The sequence below is a fragment of the Podarcis gaigeae genome (assembly GCF_964106915.1).
Source record: "Podarcis gaigeae genome assembly, chromosome: 16".
Lineage (NCBI taxonomy): Eukaryota > Metazoa > Chordata > Lepidosauria > Squamata > Lacertidae > Podarcis > Podarcis gaigeae.
This window is the reverse complement of record NC_139693.1, coordinates 23926071-23943535: the sequence shown is the minus strand read 5'-3', so window position 1 is coordinate 23943535 and position 17465 is coordinate 23926071. Positions and strand designations below refer to the sequence as shown.

Sequence of the window (17465 nt, the reverse complement as noted above, 5' to 3'; positions counted from 1 at the left end):
TCCACCTCTTTACCTTCTTGCCAGTCAAGCAAGAGACTTTGGAGTTTAAGGACACTTTCCAGCTAGGCCAAAGCACTGAGGCAGTGCTAGTGAGAGGTGTGGTCTGGGGAGATAAGTGTGACAAGAGAGGGGGTTGGTATGGGTAAGGTCCCAAGGGCCTGAAAGAGAGACTTGGGGGCCACATTTGGACCCCCCCCCTGCAATAAAGCATGCCACATTTCTCCCCACTCCTTATTATTACAATTTGGCACCCCCTTTCCAAAAGCAGGTCACCACGCTCTCAACAAACAGCTTTAACACCACGATACGTAACTCTTACCTGGTCCTGGCAAGTCTTCTCCCTGGTTATTTTGTCCCTGCATTTGATTCCTTGGCAGCTAGCCTCTGTGATCATGAGGACTGGAAACGTGAGTGTGAAATGAGGGCTGATAGTGAGAGGGAGTCATGCAAGGAAAGGGTGACCTTTTGTATATTCCTTGCATTTAGCTTGGGAGCTACTTGGAGGAGTCTAGTAGAAAAACAGGATGCAGATTTATCAACCAAACAAATGTGTAAACAAATAATTAGAAGGGAGAGCTTCCGTGCCTTTGTGTGTTCCAGTTAATTGTAGCTTATCTATCCAAGAACTAAACTTCCTTTTCAGTTTAGGCGGGGAAGAGAGTAAGGGAGGAACAAAATAGTGATATTTAAAATAGTGCATGGCTTGGAATAAGCGGACAGAAAAAGCCCCCCACTTAAAATACTAGCAAAGCAGCATTTAAGAGAGCTGAATGTTGGAAAATTGAAGAAAGACAAAAGTAAGAATTTATTCATGCAGCATATAATTAAAATGATGGAACTCACTCCCACCAGGGCTAGTGATGGCCGCCAACTTGGGAGGCTTTAAAAGAGGATTAGACAAATTTATGGCAGAAGATAACAGTGGCGTAGCGTGGGGGGTGCAGGGGGGGCCGGCCGCACCGGGCGCAACATCTGGGGGTTAGGGTTAGGGAGCGCAGATCCACGGGTTAGGGGGCGCAAATCCACGGGTTAGGGGGCGCAAATTACTTGCCTTGCACCTGGTGCTGACAACCCACGCTACGCCACTGGAAGATAAGGCTATGAGGGCTACTTAACTGCAATAGCTATACTCTGCCTCTCGGTCAGAGGCAGTAATGCTTCTGAATACCAGTTGCTGCAAATCACAAGTGGGGAAACTGGCTGTAGTGCTTAGGTCCTGCGTGGGGAACCCCACTGGAACATCTAGAGGCTCCTAAACTCACCCCCATAAACTCACCCCCAGTGCCCCTTACCTTACAAAAAGCATTCTTCAGAATAGCAGTTTGCATGACCCACTAAGGAAGATAATTGCAGAATAAAATTCAAAACAGTAACAGTAATTAGTTGGGGGGAAAAAATTCAAATCCAGTTGAAGCTGCAGCACAACCTTGGTTCAGCTGCTGAACGCTGAAAACCCAGAAGTGAATGCTTCCATTTCCGAACACACCTTGGAAATTGAACGGCTTCCACGGCACGTGTTTCCATTTTCACCATTCACTTTGCCGACACCCCTTGATTTTCAGTTTTCGAATGTTTCGGAAGTCAAACGACTTCCGGAATGGATTACGTTCGAAAACCGAGGCTCCACTGTATTTAGTTTAATTGATGAACTTGATCCAGTGATACCAGTTTAAAAAAACTGGTCTGATGGTCATTTACACCTCGTCACCCCTTACCTCTTAGCGCCCCCCCAGTAATCCCCACCCCCACCCCTAGAAGCCTAGAGATTTCTTGCTGCCTCTTTTCTATCTTGCCAGCTGCATCACTTCATGCCTGTGATCTGCACAAACACCCGCCCTCCTTTCTCTTCCATTCCCCTCCTTTCAAAGCAAATATTTACATTGCCAAATGCATTCCAGTTCAGATTAAGGGGAAAGGGGAGATCGTGGTCCTCAGGGTGGTCTCAGAATGAGCCATCAAGAGATCAGCGTGTTCCCTTATTGGTTGGGACAGCTGATGATGCCCTGACCTGGTGTGACTTGAAATCAGGATGGGGCGAGTGGGTGGGGACAAGGCTGATGACATCCATTTGGCCACCCAGATGCGACAGCCTTGCGGAGACAACCTTGTCTCAGCGTGTCCCCAAATAAGTACTGGGAGGCTGAAGAAAGCGTCTCCTATCTACCAGCAGATAATCAGACTAGCTATTCAACTACTATGGGATTCACTCCCACCCACAAGAGGCAGTAATGACCAACAATCTTTAACAATGGCTTTAACAAAAGATTAGACAATTTTGTGAAGGATAATTATTATCGTTATGTTTATCCCCACCCTGCCTCAAGGACTCAAGGCGGCTTACAGATAAAATAAGAACAACTAAAAATGGGGGGGGGTGTCATTAAAAACCAGTTAAACATTAATAGAATTAAAACTAACCAACCAGCCAACACACACACACACACACACACAGAGTTGTACCTCGGTTTACAAACTTAATCCATTCCGGAAGTCCGTTTTTAAACCAAAGCCGTTCTTAAACCGAGGTGCGCTTTCCCTAATGAGGCCTCCTGCCACCAGTGCCCTTCCACTGTTCGGCTTCCATTCATAGACTGAGGTAAAGTTCGCTAACTGGAACACTACTTTTGTGGAGTTCTTATACCGAATAGTTTGTAAACAGGGCTGTTCTTAAACCGAGCTCCTACTGTATGTATATGTGTACAGTGGTGCCTCGCAAGACGATAAGAATCCGTTCCGCGAGTCTCTTTGTCTTGCGGTTTTTTCGTCTTGCGAAGCAAGCCCATTAGCGGCTTAGCGCTATTAGCGGCTTAGCGGGCTTAGCGGATCAGCTGTTCAGCGGCTTAGCGGATCAGCTGATAAGCGGCTTAGCGGATCAGCTATTAAGCGGCTTAGCGGATCAGCTGTTAAGCGGCTTAGCGGATCAGCTGTTAAGCAGCTTAGCGGCTTGGCGGATCAGCTGTTAAGCGGCTTAGCGGATCAGCTGTTAAGCGGCTTAGCGGCTTGGGAAAAAGGGGGGGGAGGGAAAAAACCCCGCAGGAACTTGCAAGACATTTTCGTCTTGCGAAGCAAGCCCATAGGAAATTCGTTTTGCGAAGCACCTCCAAAACGGAAAACCCTTTCGTCTAACGGGTTTTCCGTCTTGCGAGGCACCACTGTGTGTGTGTGTGTGTATATATATATGTGTGTGTGTGTGTGTGTGTGAATTATATATATGAGTGTGTTAGTTGGATGGTTACTTTTAATTCTGTTAATGTTTAATTATGTTTGTTTTAATGACTTCCCACCCAGTTTTAGCTGTTATATCGGTGTTAAAAACATACAGATAATTACAGGTGGGCCCCCCCACTTATGCAGCGGTTATGTGAAATTGCATATAATTGAAACCCATTGAAAAATCCTGCAAAACCCTTGTTACGCCCTTTTGGTGGCATTTCAGTGAAATCTGTATGCAGGTATTGAAGGTGCATAAACAGGAGGTTGCCTGTACAATAAAAAAACTATAGAATAAGGCTGTCCACAGCTACTAACCCTTATTGATGTGTTCCGTACTATCCACTGTTGGAGACAGTATGCTTAGGTCCTGCTTTTTCCTTTATGCTATGCCTTTGGCTCTTAATTATTCCATAAGTTGCTTAGAGGTGGCCCCCATGCTTTTGTATTAAGTGACCAACAAGTTTTTTTTAAAAAAATAGTAGCTATGGAAAGAATGAAAAGAGCTCTGGTGACTTGACTCCCAAGACCCATCTGATCTGATACATCATTTCCAGCTATGGCTGGGCCACCTTGCAATAAGAGCAGAGCCATGCAAAGCAGGTGCTCTTCCTCTGAGCTATGGCCCTTCCCCTTAAAAAAGGTTAAGTTTCTAGCCCTCAGCATTGTAAATAAAGGGTTGCATTAAATAGGAACATAAGAAGCAGCCTTGTACCAAATCAGACTATGGGCCCATCTAGGTCAGTGCTGTCTACACTGACTGGCAGTAGCTCTGCCCCTAAGGAACGGCCCTTCTACTGTGGCGGGTGGCACTGTGGTCTAAACCACTGCGCCCATTGGGCTTGCCAATCAAAAGGTCGGCGGTTCGAATACCTGCGGCGGGGTGAGCTCCCATTGCTCTGCCCCACCTTCTGCCTACCTAGCAGTTTGAAAGCACACCAGTGCAAGTAGACAAATAGGTACCGCTGCAGTGGGAAGGTAAATGGTATTTCTGTGTGCTCTGGTTTCCATAATGGTGTTCTGTTATGCCAGAAGTGGTTTAGTCTTGCTGGCCACATGACCCGGAAAGCTGTCTGTGGACAAACGCCAGCTCCCTCGGCCTGAAAGCGAAATGAGCACCCCACAGTCGTCTTTGACTGCACTTAACCGTCCAGGGGTCCTTTACCTTTTACCTTCCACTGTGTGATCAGGGTTTGGGGGAATTTCCAAATTCCCTGGCCGGGCTAACTCCACGGAAACCACCCTAGCAATTCTTTTCCTCCTGGGGATCTCAAACGGCAAAAAGGCTTTGTTACCTAGCAGAGTTGGGGATACAAGCTTGGCTCAAGAGAGACAAACCAGACGGCAATCTCGGGCAATCCCGTCCCTTTCCCACCTCATCCCAGCATGGGAAGCCAGCCCTCCGGACCTGTGTAGGAGACAGACCTCCATCTGGAGGAAGCCAACTGCAGTTCCAAGTGATTCAGACAGCGGATTTCCTCAGTGACTCCCCATGCCAACACGAACCTCATTCAGAGAGCCATACAGCTGCTGTCCTAACCCCACCTTCCCTTGGAATAAGCCCCTCTGAATCCAACATGGCTTACTTCTGAGCAACTGTGGTTAGGATTGCGCTATAAACTGTCTCTGATAGTGGCATGCGACAGCCCTATGGCTACAATTACACTGTATTTATTTATTTACTTATGTTTCATTTTTGTTTATGATTTTCGATTTTATACATTACAATAATTTTACCATCGTTTTAACATTTCGAAGCACGACGTCCTTCCCTGCCCTCTTTCTGTGCTACCTTAAATTTATTTTTTTACATATTTTCTGCATGTTCCAAATGAACTTAACTTACTCATTTATTCATCTGCTTTAAATATATACACTTATAAAACTGCAGGTTATTAAAACAATCCTGCCAATGTTCTTATCTGTTTACAGTTTGTTTGTTTCTTTGGTAAATATTTAATAAACAATTTCCATGCTTTTATAAAAAGTTTGCTATCTTGATTTCTTATATTTCCAGTAAGTTTTGCCATTTCAGCATATTCTGTAAATTTTTTGTATCTGTTCTTCTTTCGCTTGGACTTCTTCTTCTTTCCATTTTTGGGCAAGTAACATTCTTGCCGCCGTAGTCGCATACATGAATAAATTTCTATTCAGTTTGGGTAATTCTGTTCCTATAATTCTTCCCACACAATATTTAAAGCAACCAGGATACCTCCTTAAACAGCTGTGGCTTCCCTCAAAGGATTCTGGGAACTGTAGCATGTTAAGGGTGCTGAGAGTTGATTGAAGACTCCTGCTCCCCTCACAGAACTACAATTCCCAGAGTGGTTAAGCAGAGATCTGGGAACTATAGCTCTGAGGGAGGAACTTGTGACCTCCAGACTACTCCCACAGCCCTTAACAACATCTCCCAGGTTTCTTTGGCAAAAGCCACAATTGTTTAAATTCATGGTGGGAATGTGGGAAGAATAATGTCTAGCTTAGGGTCAAACGACTCAATGATGTGGCGTGTGTATTTTTTAAGTGTGCTTAAGTTTGGGTGGCATGGGACACGGATGGTGCTGTGGGTTAAACCACAGAGCCTAGGACTTGCTGATAAGAAGGTTGGCGGTTCGAATCCCCGCGACGGGGTGAGCTCACATTGCTCTGTCCCTGCTCCTGCCAACCTAGCAGCTCGAAAGTACGTCAAAGTGCAAGTAGATAAATAGGTACCGCTCTAGCGGGAAGGTAAACAGTGTTTCTGTGCGCTGCTCTGGTTCGCTCTGGTTTGCCAGAAGCGGCTTAGTCATGCTGGACACATGATCCAGAAGCTGTATGCCGGCTCCCTTGGCGAATAAAGCAAGATGAGCGGCGCAACCCCAGAGTCGGCCATGACTGGACCTAATGCGAGCGAGTGTGGTGTAGTGGTTAGGAGCGGTAGACTCGTAATCTGGGGAACCGGGTTCGCGTCTCCGCTCCTCCACATGCAGCCGCTGGGTGACCTTGGGCCAGTCACACTTCTTTGAAGTCTCTCAGCCCCACTCACCTCACAGAGTGTTTGTTGTGGGGGAGGAAGGGAAAGGAGAATGTTAGCCGCTTTGAGATTCCTTCGGGTAGTGATAAAGCGGGATATCAAATCCAAACTCTTCTTCTTCTTCTAATGGTCAGTGGTCCCTTTACCTTTGGGTGAGCTCTGATCTGGCTCTCAGGCTGAAATAGGTTCCTTGCCACAACCCTAAACAATTCTCCCCCATCTTTTTCTTCCTTTTCAGAGACTGCTGGCTACCAGGATCCCCAGGACGCTGCTCATGGGGCTGCCCCTTTACGCAGACTGCCAGCCCGGCCTGCAGCTTATTCTGGTGAGGGTTGAGGACCTAAGATGAGTCAGGCCAATGGCTCAGCATCCTGTGCTCATGGCCGCCTCCTCAATGGGAAACCATCAAGCAGCACCCAAGCGCTAGAGCAACCCTCTTCCCTCCTCTGGCTTTTAGCAACCAGTATTCAGAAGCATTGGGATGCAGGTGGTGCTGTGGGCTAAACCACAGAGCCTAGGACTTGCTGATCAGAAGGCCGGCGGTTCGAATCCCCGTGACGGGGTGAGCTCCCGTCGCTCGATCCCTGCTCCTGCCAACCTAGCAGTTCAAAAGCACATCAAAGTGCAAGTAGATAAATAGGTACCACTGCGACAGGAAGGTAAACGGCGTTTCTGTGTGCTGCTCTGGTTCGCCAGAAGCGGCTTAGTCATGCTGGCCACATGACCCGGAAGCTGTACGCCGGCTCCCTCAGCCAATAAAGTGAGATGAGCGCCGCAACCCCAGAATTGGCCACGACTGGACCTAATGGTTAGGGGTCCCTTTACCTTTACCTTTAGTCAGAAGCATCACTGCCTCCTACCATGGAGGCACAGCATAGCCGTTGTGCCTAGTAGCCGGCAAGAGCTTTTTCCTTCAGGAGACCCTCCCCAAGGGTTTCTAAGCAGAGTGCCCTTGCCCTTGGGCTGGTGTATGTTGTCCTACCCAAACTGCACCGTTGCTTTCCTCCCCTTCACTCTTGGCATTTTGGGCAGACAGCCAAAATGGCAGATCCTAGGACATCTTTGACTTGAGCTGAAGGCTGGGGTACATCTTTCTCACCTTATTCAGTCCCCACAACAACCGTGCGAGGGAGGTTAGGCTGAGAGGCACACAGTGAGCTTCGTGGCCGAGCAGGTGATTTGAACTCCAGTCTCCCAGCTCCTACCAGGGACGCGGGTGGCGCTGTGGGTTAAACCACAGAGCCTAGGGCTTGCCGATCAGAAGGTCGGCGGTTCAAATCTCCACGACGGGGTGAGCTCCCGTTGCTCGGTCCCTGCTCCTGCCAACCTAACAGTCTGAAAGCACATCAAAGTGCAAGTAGATAAATAGGTACCACTCCGGCGGGAAGGTAAACGGCGTTTCCGTGCACTGCTCTGGTTCGCCAGAAGCGGCTTAGTCATGCTGGCCACATGACCCAGAAGCTGTACGCCGGCTCCCTCAGCTAGTAAAGCGAGATGAGCGCCGCAACCCCAGAGTCGTCCGCAACTGGACCTAACGATCCCTTTACCTTTACCTTTATCTCCCAGCTCCTAGTCCAACACTCTAACCACTACGCTGGCATGGGTATAGAGCGTTTAAGATCTCTTTCATGGCTTTCAACTCTTATTTGCTTGTCTGTTCCAAAGTCACGTTTCAAAGTACCCTCTGTGTCTCTCTGTGTATGCGCTCAGTTCTGATTCCCATTAGTTGGATCTCAGCGATGAGTGAAAAATCCTTCTCTTTCCACTCCCCTCCAATAAGGACAGCAGGGATATTTGTCATGGCTGCAGCACCTCACCAGGGAGCTAATAGAATTGGTTCTACAATGCAAGGCACTAATCTGCTCTGTGTGGGAATTGGCTGAGCTGGCTTGGCAGAGGGCTGGCAGCCCTTTGCAGGCTGAGAAATTCCTGGTTGTCCCTCTGGCACTGCTTTCACAGTAGTGTGAATTTGCCTTCCCCAACCTGGTGCCCACTCAGATATCATCATCATCATCATCATCAATAATTGTTAATAATCATCTTCCACACAATGGCCTCAAGGCAACGTGTGAAAAAAACAGTGGGAAACAGTGGAAAGCACAAAAGAACAGCCTCTATATTTGAGACAAAACTTAAACAATACAAAATAGACACTCTGCACAAAGACCCATTTATCCAGCTGGGAAAGCATTAATACAGTCGTATATCGGAAGTCGAATGCCTTGTGATTCGAACGTTTTGGCTCCTGAACGCCACAAACCCAGAAGTGAGCGTTCCAGTTTGTGAACGTTCTTTGGAACCTGAACTTCCGACACGACTTCCGTGGCTTCCGATTGGCTGCAGGAGCTTCTTTTTACCCAGTAAAAAGCCTTTTACCCAGTCAGACCATTGGTCCATCTAGCTTAGCATTGCCTGCACTGACTGGCAGTGGCTTTCCAGGGTTTCAGAGAGAGGATGTTTGCCGATCTTACCTGGAGATGCAGGGGTGTGTGAGAGTGGGGTGGCCACACCCACTGATGGCATGTGCTCCTTAGAGAATTAACCAAGGGCGAATGTGGCTTCCAGGCCAATAAATAAATAAATGTTAGCTGCCCATTTTAACTACTCCCTGTCTCACCTGATTCCCCAGGTTGTTTAAACTGCAGCAAACTCTCAGAGCTGCTGGAGAGGGTCAACTTCTTAGAAGCAAAGGTCAGTCTCTTTCAATATAACTTTATATACTCTTGAAGGGGCAGTGGGGTTGGGGGGGGTCTCAGCTGGGCTTCTTTATCCAATACCTCTCCTCCAACTCTCCAGCCTTGTCAGAAATCATTATTTCAATGTGGCAAGTTTGGCACTCCCTGCCTATTGATATCAGACAGGCGCCTTCATTGTATTTTTTCTTCCCGGTGCCTGCTTATTTTGTTTTCATTTAGGCAAGCCTCTCCAGAAACATGAATGTTAATGTTGTTCGCCGTTAATTATTTTTTTCAGATGCTTTTCCTTGTTTTTAACTGTTTTTTAATTGATAATTTTAATATTTCTTGTAAACTGCTTAGAGGTCTTAGTTCAGTCAAGTGGCATGTAAATGTTAAAAAAAAAAAAGATATGCAATTTCATCAAAGACCAACAGCATCAGAAGGGAAACAGCTCTGCATGCGGGGGACACAGAGGAGAACGAAAAGGATGCCTTCTTGCCTCCCTAATCACATATGGTAGTCAATATAGCTAGCATACTGATCTGAACACACAACCCTCACATACTCAACCCCAACAACGCTACTTCTGGAGCTGCGCCTCCCTGCCTGTGCATGTGTCAGGGGTGAAGACCTTTTGCTTCCTTTGCTGGAGATGTTCCCCCTTGTCTTCAGGTAGCTACCCTCTCTGCGGCTGAATCTGTGGACTCTCTGGTGCCCGGCAGACGACTTCCTCCTAATGGAGGTGACTCTCCTGATTCCGTGGCCCTGTGGGGCTCTATGGCTGCTCAGGGGAGCCCTGGGGATGAAAGCGCAAAAGGTAAGCAGGAGGGAGGCAGTGGATCTTCGGTGGTCATCTGGGGTGTGGTAGGGTGGGCACAGGAGACGTGGCCTTTTCAGTGGTGGCCCTGCCTGTGAATTCCTTGCCTGGTTAGCTCCTTCATGCCTTTAGACTCTGGCAGGGAGTGGGAGCTTCCTCATGTGGGCTGATGGGGCAATGCCCCATGAATCTCAGTCTGGCCTTGGCCAGCTCTCACCTGCCTACCTTCTTACATACAAGCAGTCCAGGGGGTGGCCCTGCCTAGCCCCTACCTGCCAGGGAACGAGCCAGCACTAAATCACACGGAGTCAACTCTTCATTAGACGAAACAAGACCTGCTCCAGGGAGTGAAGCCTAATCAGCACAGCAACTCTTCTGGGTAGGCAGTTGTGGAGGCTGAAGGTCCCGGCCTTCCCACAGATGCCTAAATCTCCTCCATCTCCAGGTCCTTCCCAAGCAATCTGAGACTACACCGATGTGCTTGTCTCTGCTCCTCTCTGAACATACCTCTTCTGGTTCTGGGAGACCAGGGGGAGTGGGGATTGTCACAGCAGGAGGGGGAGACGCCAGCCTGACTTGTCTCTGCCTCTTGGCTCCCCTCCCCTCCTGCTTCAACATCTGCCTCTGATTCTGGACTTCTCTCTGCCCTAGACTCCCCCAGCTCACTAAACCCTGTAACCTTTTTAGCTTCTGGCAGATCCTCTTCCCATTCTGCTCCTTCTTCTCCCTCTGACCACCCATCCTCTGTGTCCAGCCAATCTGTGATGCTCCTCCAGCTCAATCTCAGTGGTTGCCCTGATAGGGTGCAAAACTAGGATGAGTTGGCTCCACACAGAATTGTACAGTTGGGACTCATAGAGTCACCTAGTCCAGTGGTTCTCAAAGTGGGTGGTACTGCTCACTGGGAGTCAGTGGGATTACCTAGGAGGCAGGGGGCGCAGGAGGTGTAAATGACCACCAGACTTTGAAAAGCTGCTGGATCAAGTTCATCACCTTTGTTGAATTAATTAAATAGTTTTAATTGGATTTTGAATAAATGTGTAATTAATTGTTACTCTTTTAAATTTTATTATGCTACTATCTGCTGTAGGGGGTTGTCAAAACTGCTAAAGAGAGGGCTATAGCTTGAAAAACTTTAGGAACCACTGGTCTAGTCCAATATACCGTATTTTTCGCTCTATAACACGCACCTGACCATAACACGCACATTGTTTTTAGAGGAGGAAAACAAGGGAAAAAACATTCTGAATGAAACAGTGGATGTATCATTTTTGGGCTTCATGCTGTGGCCACAGACATGTGATCTGATGGTGAATTTGGGATGACCCAATGCAAAGATCCTAAGAATCCCTGTGGATCCATGCTCTGTAACCACGTTTTTGCACCATTGCAGCCCCAGGCAACAGTGGGTGCGTGATTTTTTTGGTGCAGGCTGTAGCCATGGACATGCTATGTGATCTGATGGTGAATTTGGGGTGACCCAATGCAAAGATCCTGAGAATCCCTGTGGATCTATGCTTTTTAACCACGTTTTTGCACCATTGCAGCCCCATGCAACAGTGGGTGCGTGATTTTGGGGGGGCAGGCTGTAGCCATGGACATGCTATGTGATCTGATGGTGAATTTGGGGTGACCCAATGCAAGGATCCTGAGAATCCCTGTGGATCCATGCTTTTTAACCACGTTTTTGCACCATTGCAGCCCCAGGCAACAGTGGGTGCGTGATTTTTTTGGTGCAGGCTGTAGCCATGGACATGCTATGTGATCTGATGGTGAATTTGGGGTGACCCAATGCAAAGATCCTGAGGATCCATGTGGATCCATGCTTTTTAACCACATTTTTGCACCATTGCAGCCCCAGGCAACAGTGGGTGCGTGATTTTGGGGGGGCAGGCTGTAGCCATGGACATGCTATGTGATCTGATGGTGAATTTGGGGTGACCCAATGCAAAGATCCTGAGGATCTATGCTTTGTAACCACATTTTAAGTGGGGAGGGAAGGAAAAACACAGAAGGGACAAGGAGCAGGAGAGGGGTGTGCAGAGAAGCAGCTGGCTAAGAATGCAGGAGAGGGGTAGGGAGGAAAGGAAGGCAAAAGTTTTCCCCCACCCAAGCCAGCCAGCCATCTCTCTCTCTCTCTCTCTCCCTCCCCCCCTCCTTCCCTCCCCCCCTCTCTCTCTCCCTTCCCCCCTCTCTCTCCCTCTCCCCCAGCAGCACCGGAGCTTGCCTGGAGGGGAGGGGCTTTCCCTGCTCTTTGTTCCGTTTCAGCAAACACAGCAAGGAAACAGAGAAGGGTGGGCAGTAAGACCCTGAGGCAGAATGCAGGAAAGCAGCTGCTTCCTCTTTTCAAGTTTGGCTTCTCTGTGCAGCGTGCAGCCCCGCGATTTGATTTTTGCTTGATTTTTCGGCTCCAGGGACCACACATTCGCTCTATAACACGCACAGACATTTCCCCTTCCTTTTTAGGAGAAAAAATCTGCGTGTTATAGAGCGAAATTTACGGTAGATATAATCTCTGGCGCCCCCTGCTGTTAGCCTCCCTACTTTCCACTCTACCAGTCCCATCAGCTACCATTTTGCTGTCTGGATGTGCTAACAGATGACAGTATAGGTGTGCATTTTGTGTGGGTGGCCATCGAGAAGCCTCAGCTACTTTGTTTGCCTTGTCTCTCCTTTTCCGGTGGTCCTGGGACCTGAGTTTTGTACTTGTTTTGATGGTGGTTAGCCACACTGTTGGCAGATGTTTTAATAAAAAAAAGCAAGATGGAGCAAGAAGCCAGTTTGTTCGGAGAGGATGCGCGTGTGTGTGCATGGAGCCTAAACTTGAGGAAAGTCTGAGGGAGTATCCTTTTACCTGTTGCTTCTTCTTCCCTGAATGAACCGAAGTGGATCAGTTGAGGCCAGGACCTTGCCTACAGGCCCTCACTAGTTCAAGGCAACTGTCCTTGACATTTAACAATGCCCCAAAATGACCATTTTCTCTCAAGAGGGGTGAGCAACCCAATTGCCTGCTTGGCCTCATTTCATGTGCGTAGGAAGCAGGCAGGAAAGGGATGCAAGAGAAGAGATGAGAGAGAAAAGGTATTAAGTTGTGGGTGAACATATCAGACGACACAACGATTCTTCAAACAGCTCTTGTTTATTCACAGGCCAGAACAGAACTGAACTGAAGGGTTTAGCCAGCCTGCTTATATAGAGCTCCACCACAACGCAACAGTAACCACTTTCTGTAACTATCCAATCACTGAACGTCACTTTCAATCCCTTACTTGCATACGTGGACCTGAGTGAAAACTATCTACAGTATCCCTTCTGGCCCAGGGTGAAAACTTCAGTACATAACAAAAGGGAGTGGGAAGAGAGAGAAGGAGAAAAAGGGGTGTGGCAGAAAAGAGGAGAGAAAAAGGAGGGCTGCCCCTTTTGGCTCCAGCACTGCCAGGGGGGCAAAGCACTTCAATAGCGCACACTGAAATTTCCATCACTTCTGCAAATTACTTGACAGTCTGGAGGTGACCAAAATCTGGAGGCTACTTTGCCTCTGCAAAGACACCATGCATTGGCTTTAGCAAAGGGGCCCCATGTTGCCTTTTCAAGCAAATGTAATTTATTTTATTTATTGCATTCATATTCCACCTTTTCCTCCGGGGAGCTCAAAATGGTGTGCACAGTTCTCCCCCCTGTCCTCTCAATTAATCCCCACAACAACCCTGTGAGGCAGGTTGGGCTGAGAGGCAGGGGCTGACCCCCGAGGTCGCCCTAGTGTGAACTTCATAGCCGAGTGGGGTTTTGAACCCTGGTCTCCTGGATTCTAGGCTGACACTCTAAACGATGCATTAGATTTTGATTTTAAAGTAGGACAGCGTGGGGGAAGCTGAGGTTCTTTGAAAGCAGAATTCTGCGTGGATTTTCCGTGGAATCGTAACTGACCTGAAGCAATTCTGTTTGGGCTGGCTGGCAAAACTGGCTGAAGTTTTCACAAACTGGGCAGCAGCATCCTCAGACTGGCCCTGCCTTCTCCAGGATTGAAGTAGGGACAATGGAGTTTTGCTTCTGATTATCAGCTCCAGCCTCTTCCCTCTCCTCCTACCACCCGCCATCTCCTTCCTCCCAAGTCCGCTGCCAGCATTGCATCGGAGCTGGTGAGAAGCACACCAGGGGAGGGGGCCGAAATTGAAAGCAGCTGGCTGACAGGGACTGTCCCGGGGCCTGGTGAAGCTTCCTGGCTTTGGCTGGAGCTCTCTGCAGCTGGAAAGGTTTAGTGGTCTTTCCCTCGCTCTGACAGAACATGTGTTTCTGGTTTGGGCGAAGAGAGGGGAGGAGAAGACGGGAATAATTAATGATGGAATATTTCTCTCCCCTCTTTGCACAAGTTGCAAAAGGACAATGGGCAGAAAGGGTGGCGAGATGTTCTTTCCTGGCAGGGACGTGCAAGGGCTTCCCTCGCCGCTTTGTCACTCATTACACCCAACAGGAAAGGTGTGCTGAACCCGGAACATGATGCGCCGTGAGCAACTGCTGTTGTTCCTCGGTTGCGTTTCTGCTTTGCAGAGAATGTCCCACATTGACTTATGCAGGGTTTTCGGTGCCTCAGAGATTGGTCTTTGGCCTGATTCAGCAGAGCTCTTCTTAGGGGACACAGGCGGCGCTGTGGTCTAAACCACTGAGCCTCTTGGGCTTGCTGATTGGAAGGTTGGCGGTTTGAATCCCCACAATGGGATGAGCTCCCATTGCTCTGTCCCAGCTCCTGCCAACCTAGCAGTTTGAAAGCACGCCAGCGCAAGTAGATAAATAAGTACTGCTGCGGCAGGAAGATAAACATGATGGGGGACCTCAGAGTCGCTTCAGGATCGTTGTGTGGCAAAGGGGTCCTTGTTCTAGCGCAGTTGTAACTTGTGGCGTTGCAGCCCTAAGAGGTAAAAAAGGGTAAAGAACCCCAGGACGATGAAGTCCAGTCAAAGGCAACTATGGGGTTGCAGCACTCATCTCGCTTTCAGGCCGAGGGAGCCGACGTTTGTCCACTGACATTTTTCCGGGTCATGACTAAACCGCTTCTGGTGCAATGGAACACCGTGACAGAAGCCAGAGAGCATGGAAACTCTGTTTATCTTCCCGCCGCACCGGTACCTATTTATCTACTTGCAGTGGCGTGCTTTCGAACTGCTAGGTTGGCAGGAGCTGGGACAGAGCAACGGGAGCTCACCCCGTCGTTGGGATTCAAACCGCCAACCTTCCGATCGCCAAGAGGCTCAGTGGTTTAGACTGGAGCGCCCCCCGCGCCCCCTAAGAAGAACTCTGTTGAATCAGGCCAATGACCCATTTAGTTCTGTTCTCACAGTGGCCAACCAGATGCCTGTAATGGGAAACCCTTGAGGAAGACCCAAGCGCAAGAGTACTTTCCCCACCTGCAACTTCCAGCAACTGCTTTTCAGAAGCATTACTCCCTCTGAACATGGAGGCAGAGCATTGCTGTTGTGGCTAGTACCCATTGATAGCCTCCATGAATTTGTCTAATCAAAGCCATTCACCTTGTGTGCCCATCATTGCCTCCTGTGGCAGTGAGTTCCCTAGTCCAACTATTTGCTGCGTGAAGAAGCTGCTTCTTTTGCCTGTTCCAAATCTTCCAACCCCCAACATCCTTGGATGTCCCTGGGTTGCCGTGTTATGAGAGAGGGAGAGGAACTCCCCTCTATCGCTTTCCCCAGACTGTGCAGACTTTCATAAGCTCCCATCGTGTCCCTTCTTCCTCGGTTTTTCTCGATACAAAAAAATCCCTAGGGACTGGATTGCCACCTGCATCTGAAAAGCCTCGAGATGGTGGAAATGCAGCTGCAGGAATGGGGTTCTTTTGGGGAGCACAGAACTTGGCACTTTGTGGGAATGATAACGACGAAATGGTTCATTATTCGGGGATGCAGCTACTATATGAGAATCATAGAATTGTGGAGTTGGAAGGGACTCTTAAGGGTCAGATTAGTCCCAACCTTCAATGCAGAAAACACAGCGATGCTCTTGGAGGCTCAAAAAAGCAAATTCACTCTCCATCTGCATGCCCCCCTCCTGAGTTCTTTTGCTTTCTAAATGGCATGCAACATTCTGTGGTTCCTATTATTATTATTATTATTATTATTATTATTATTATTATTACAGTGGTACCTCGGGTTACATACGCTTCAGGTTACATACGCTTCAGATTACAGACTCCGCTAACCCAGAAATAGTACCTCGGGTTAAGAACTTTGCTTCAGGATGAGAACAGAAATCGCGCGGCAGCAGCAGCAGCACAGCGGCAGCAGGAGGCCCCATTAGCTAAAGTGGTGCTTCAGGTTAAGAACAGTTTCAGGTTAAGTACGGACCTCCGGAACGAATTAAGTACTTAACCTGAGGTACCACTGTATTATTATTATTACTATTATGAATTTATATACTGCCCTACACCCTAGGGGTGACTGAATCTCCCACTTCCTTCTTGGTGGTTCAGTCATGGGAGCACTGAGTTCAAATTAGAAGGAGTCATCATTCAAAGGGTTGCTGCATTTTCCCAAACTGATGGATTGCAGAGGTGGGGTGGGGAAGAGAATGTTCCATGCCTTTGTGTGCAAATGGGGTCTGGCTTAGTTTTTTCTTTCTGTCTCTGTGTGTCTTGTCTGTCTGTCTGTCTGTCTCTCTCTCTCTCTCTGTGTGTGTGTCTCCAGGCTTTTCATCCCAGCGGTCAGTTCTGCCTCTGACCCCATGTCTAGGGTTTAAAGTCCTTGTGTCTCCTTGCAGTTGGTAGCAGGGTCACTTAAATACCACAGATGGAGTACAGAGAGAAAAGCAACCCTGATAACAATTTACAGAGAGCAGTGAACAGAGAGCAGTGTATGATCTGAGGAGAAAGGAACAGGGAGGTTTCTTCTTACTTACGTCAGGCCTTGTACATAGCAGAAAGAGATTTGACCAAACATACAGAGGAAAACTTCCTCAGAACTACACGGCCAATCGGAGCACATGCTTCCCCAGTAAAGATCATGTCATTTTGCCCAGTTGCTAAGCAACATCTCCACCTGTCCCGCTCTTGTCCACTTGACTTTAACATGAGCAGAATTAACCCTTATATTACAAATTGAATGATATCTGCTGCTGCACTTTCAACAGCAGCATTCCAAAGATCCTGAAAGAAGGAAGAGCAGGGACACTGCATGGCGTGTACATGTGTTACACTCTTAACATAGCCTTGCTTGTAGGAGCTCCAGGTAACATCTTGTCCCCTCTGTATTCAACAGGTTCTCCAGGCCCCAGAGAGAGGCTGAGGACCATGATACCTGGACGGGATGGTATGTACTCAAGCGACTTACAATATTTTAAGGGAAAAAGAAAACGTACAGATACATTCAAAGCAGCATTAAAAATAAATTATGAAAGACACTTCTGTTTTTTAAAAAGCAAACAAACTACATCGAAACATCCCACCTATGCAGAAAGGCCATAGATGGCTAAAAAAAGAATGTTTTTGCCTGGGACCAAAAGATATGTAACTAGTGTCAGGCGAGTCTCCCTGGGGAGAGAGTTGCACAAGTTGGGGAACCACTTCTGGAAAAGACCCATTTTCATTTTGAGGAGGGGCCGCGTGAAGAAGGGTCTTGGCTGACGATTGATAAAAGGAGACTGTGAATTTCTGTGTGAAATGTTCGTTTTACATTAATCTTTTCTTTTCCTGCTGTAATCCGACGTCTTCAAGCATTTCACTTTCTCAAGGACTGAAATTCTC

At 48.1% G+C, this 17465-nt stretch overlaps 1 protein-coding gene across 8 annotated transcripts in view; it reads left to right on the top strand.

The window, feature by feature from the left end:
* EMID1 (EMI domain containing 1) overlaps positions 1-17465 on the top strand; it is a 69316-nt gene that overhangs the window by 22638 nt on the left and 29213 nt on the right. For 4 of the 8 annotated variants that reach the window (XR_014559080.1, XM_083717401.1, XM_083717397.1 and 1 more), the window contains exons 4-7: positions 6462-6548; positions 8853-8914; positions 9574-9718; positions 16981-17031. Coding sequence is in view for 6 of the 8 variants with exons in the window: in XM_083717401.1 (XP_083573527.1) it covers positions 6462-6548; positions 8853-8914; positions 9574-9718; positions 16981-17031 (345 nt within the window). In the remaining 2 variants the exon portion in view is untranslated. Of the gene's footprint in view, positions 1-6461; positions 6549-8852; positions 8915-9573; positions 9719-16977; positions 17032-17465 lie in introns of all 8 variants that reach the window. The other 4 variants (XR_014559081.1, XM_083717398.1, XM_083717396.1 and 1 more) reach the window with 1 other exon arrangement.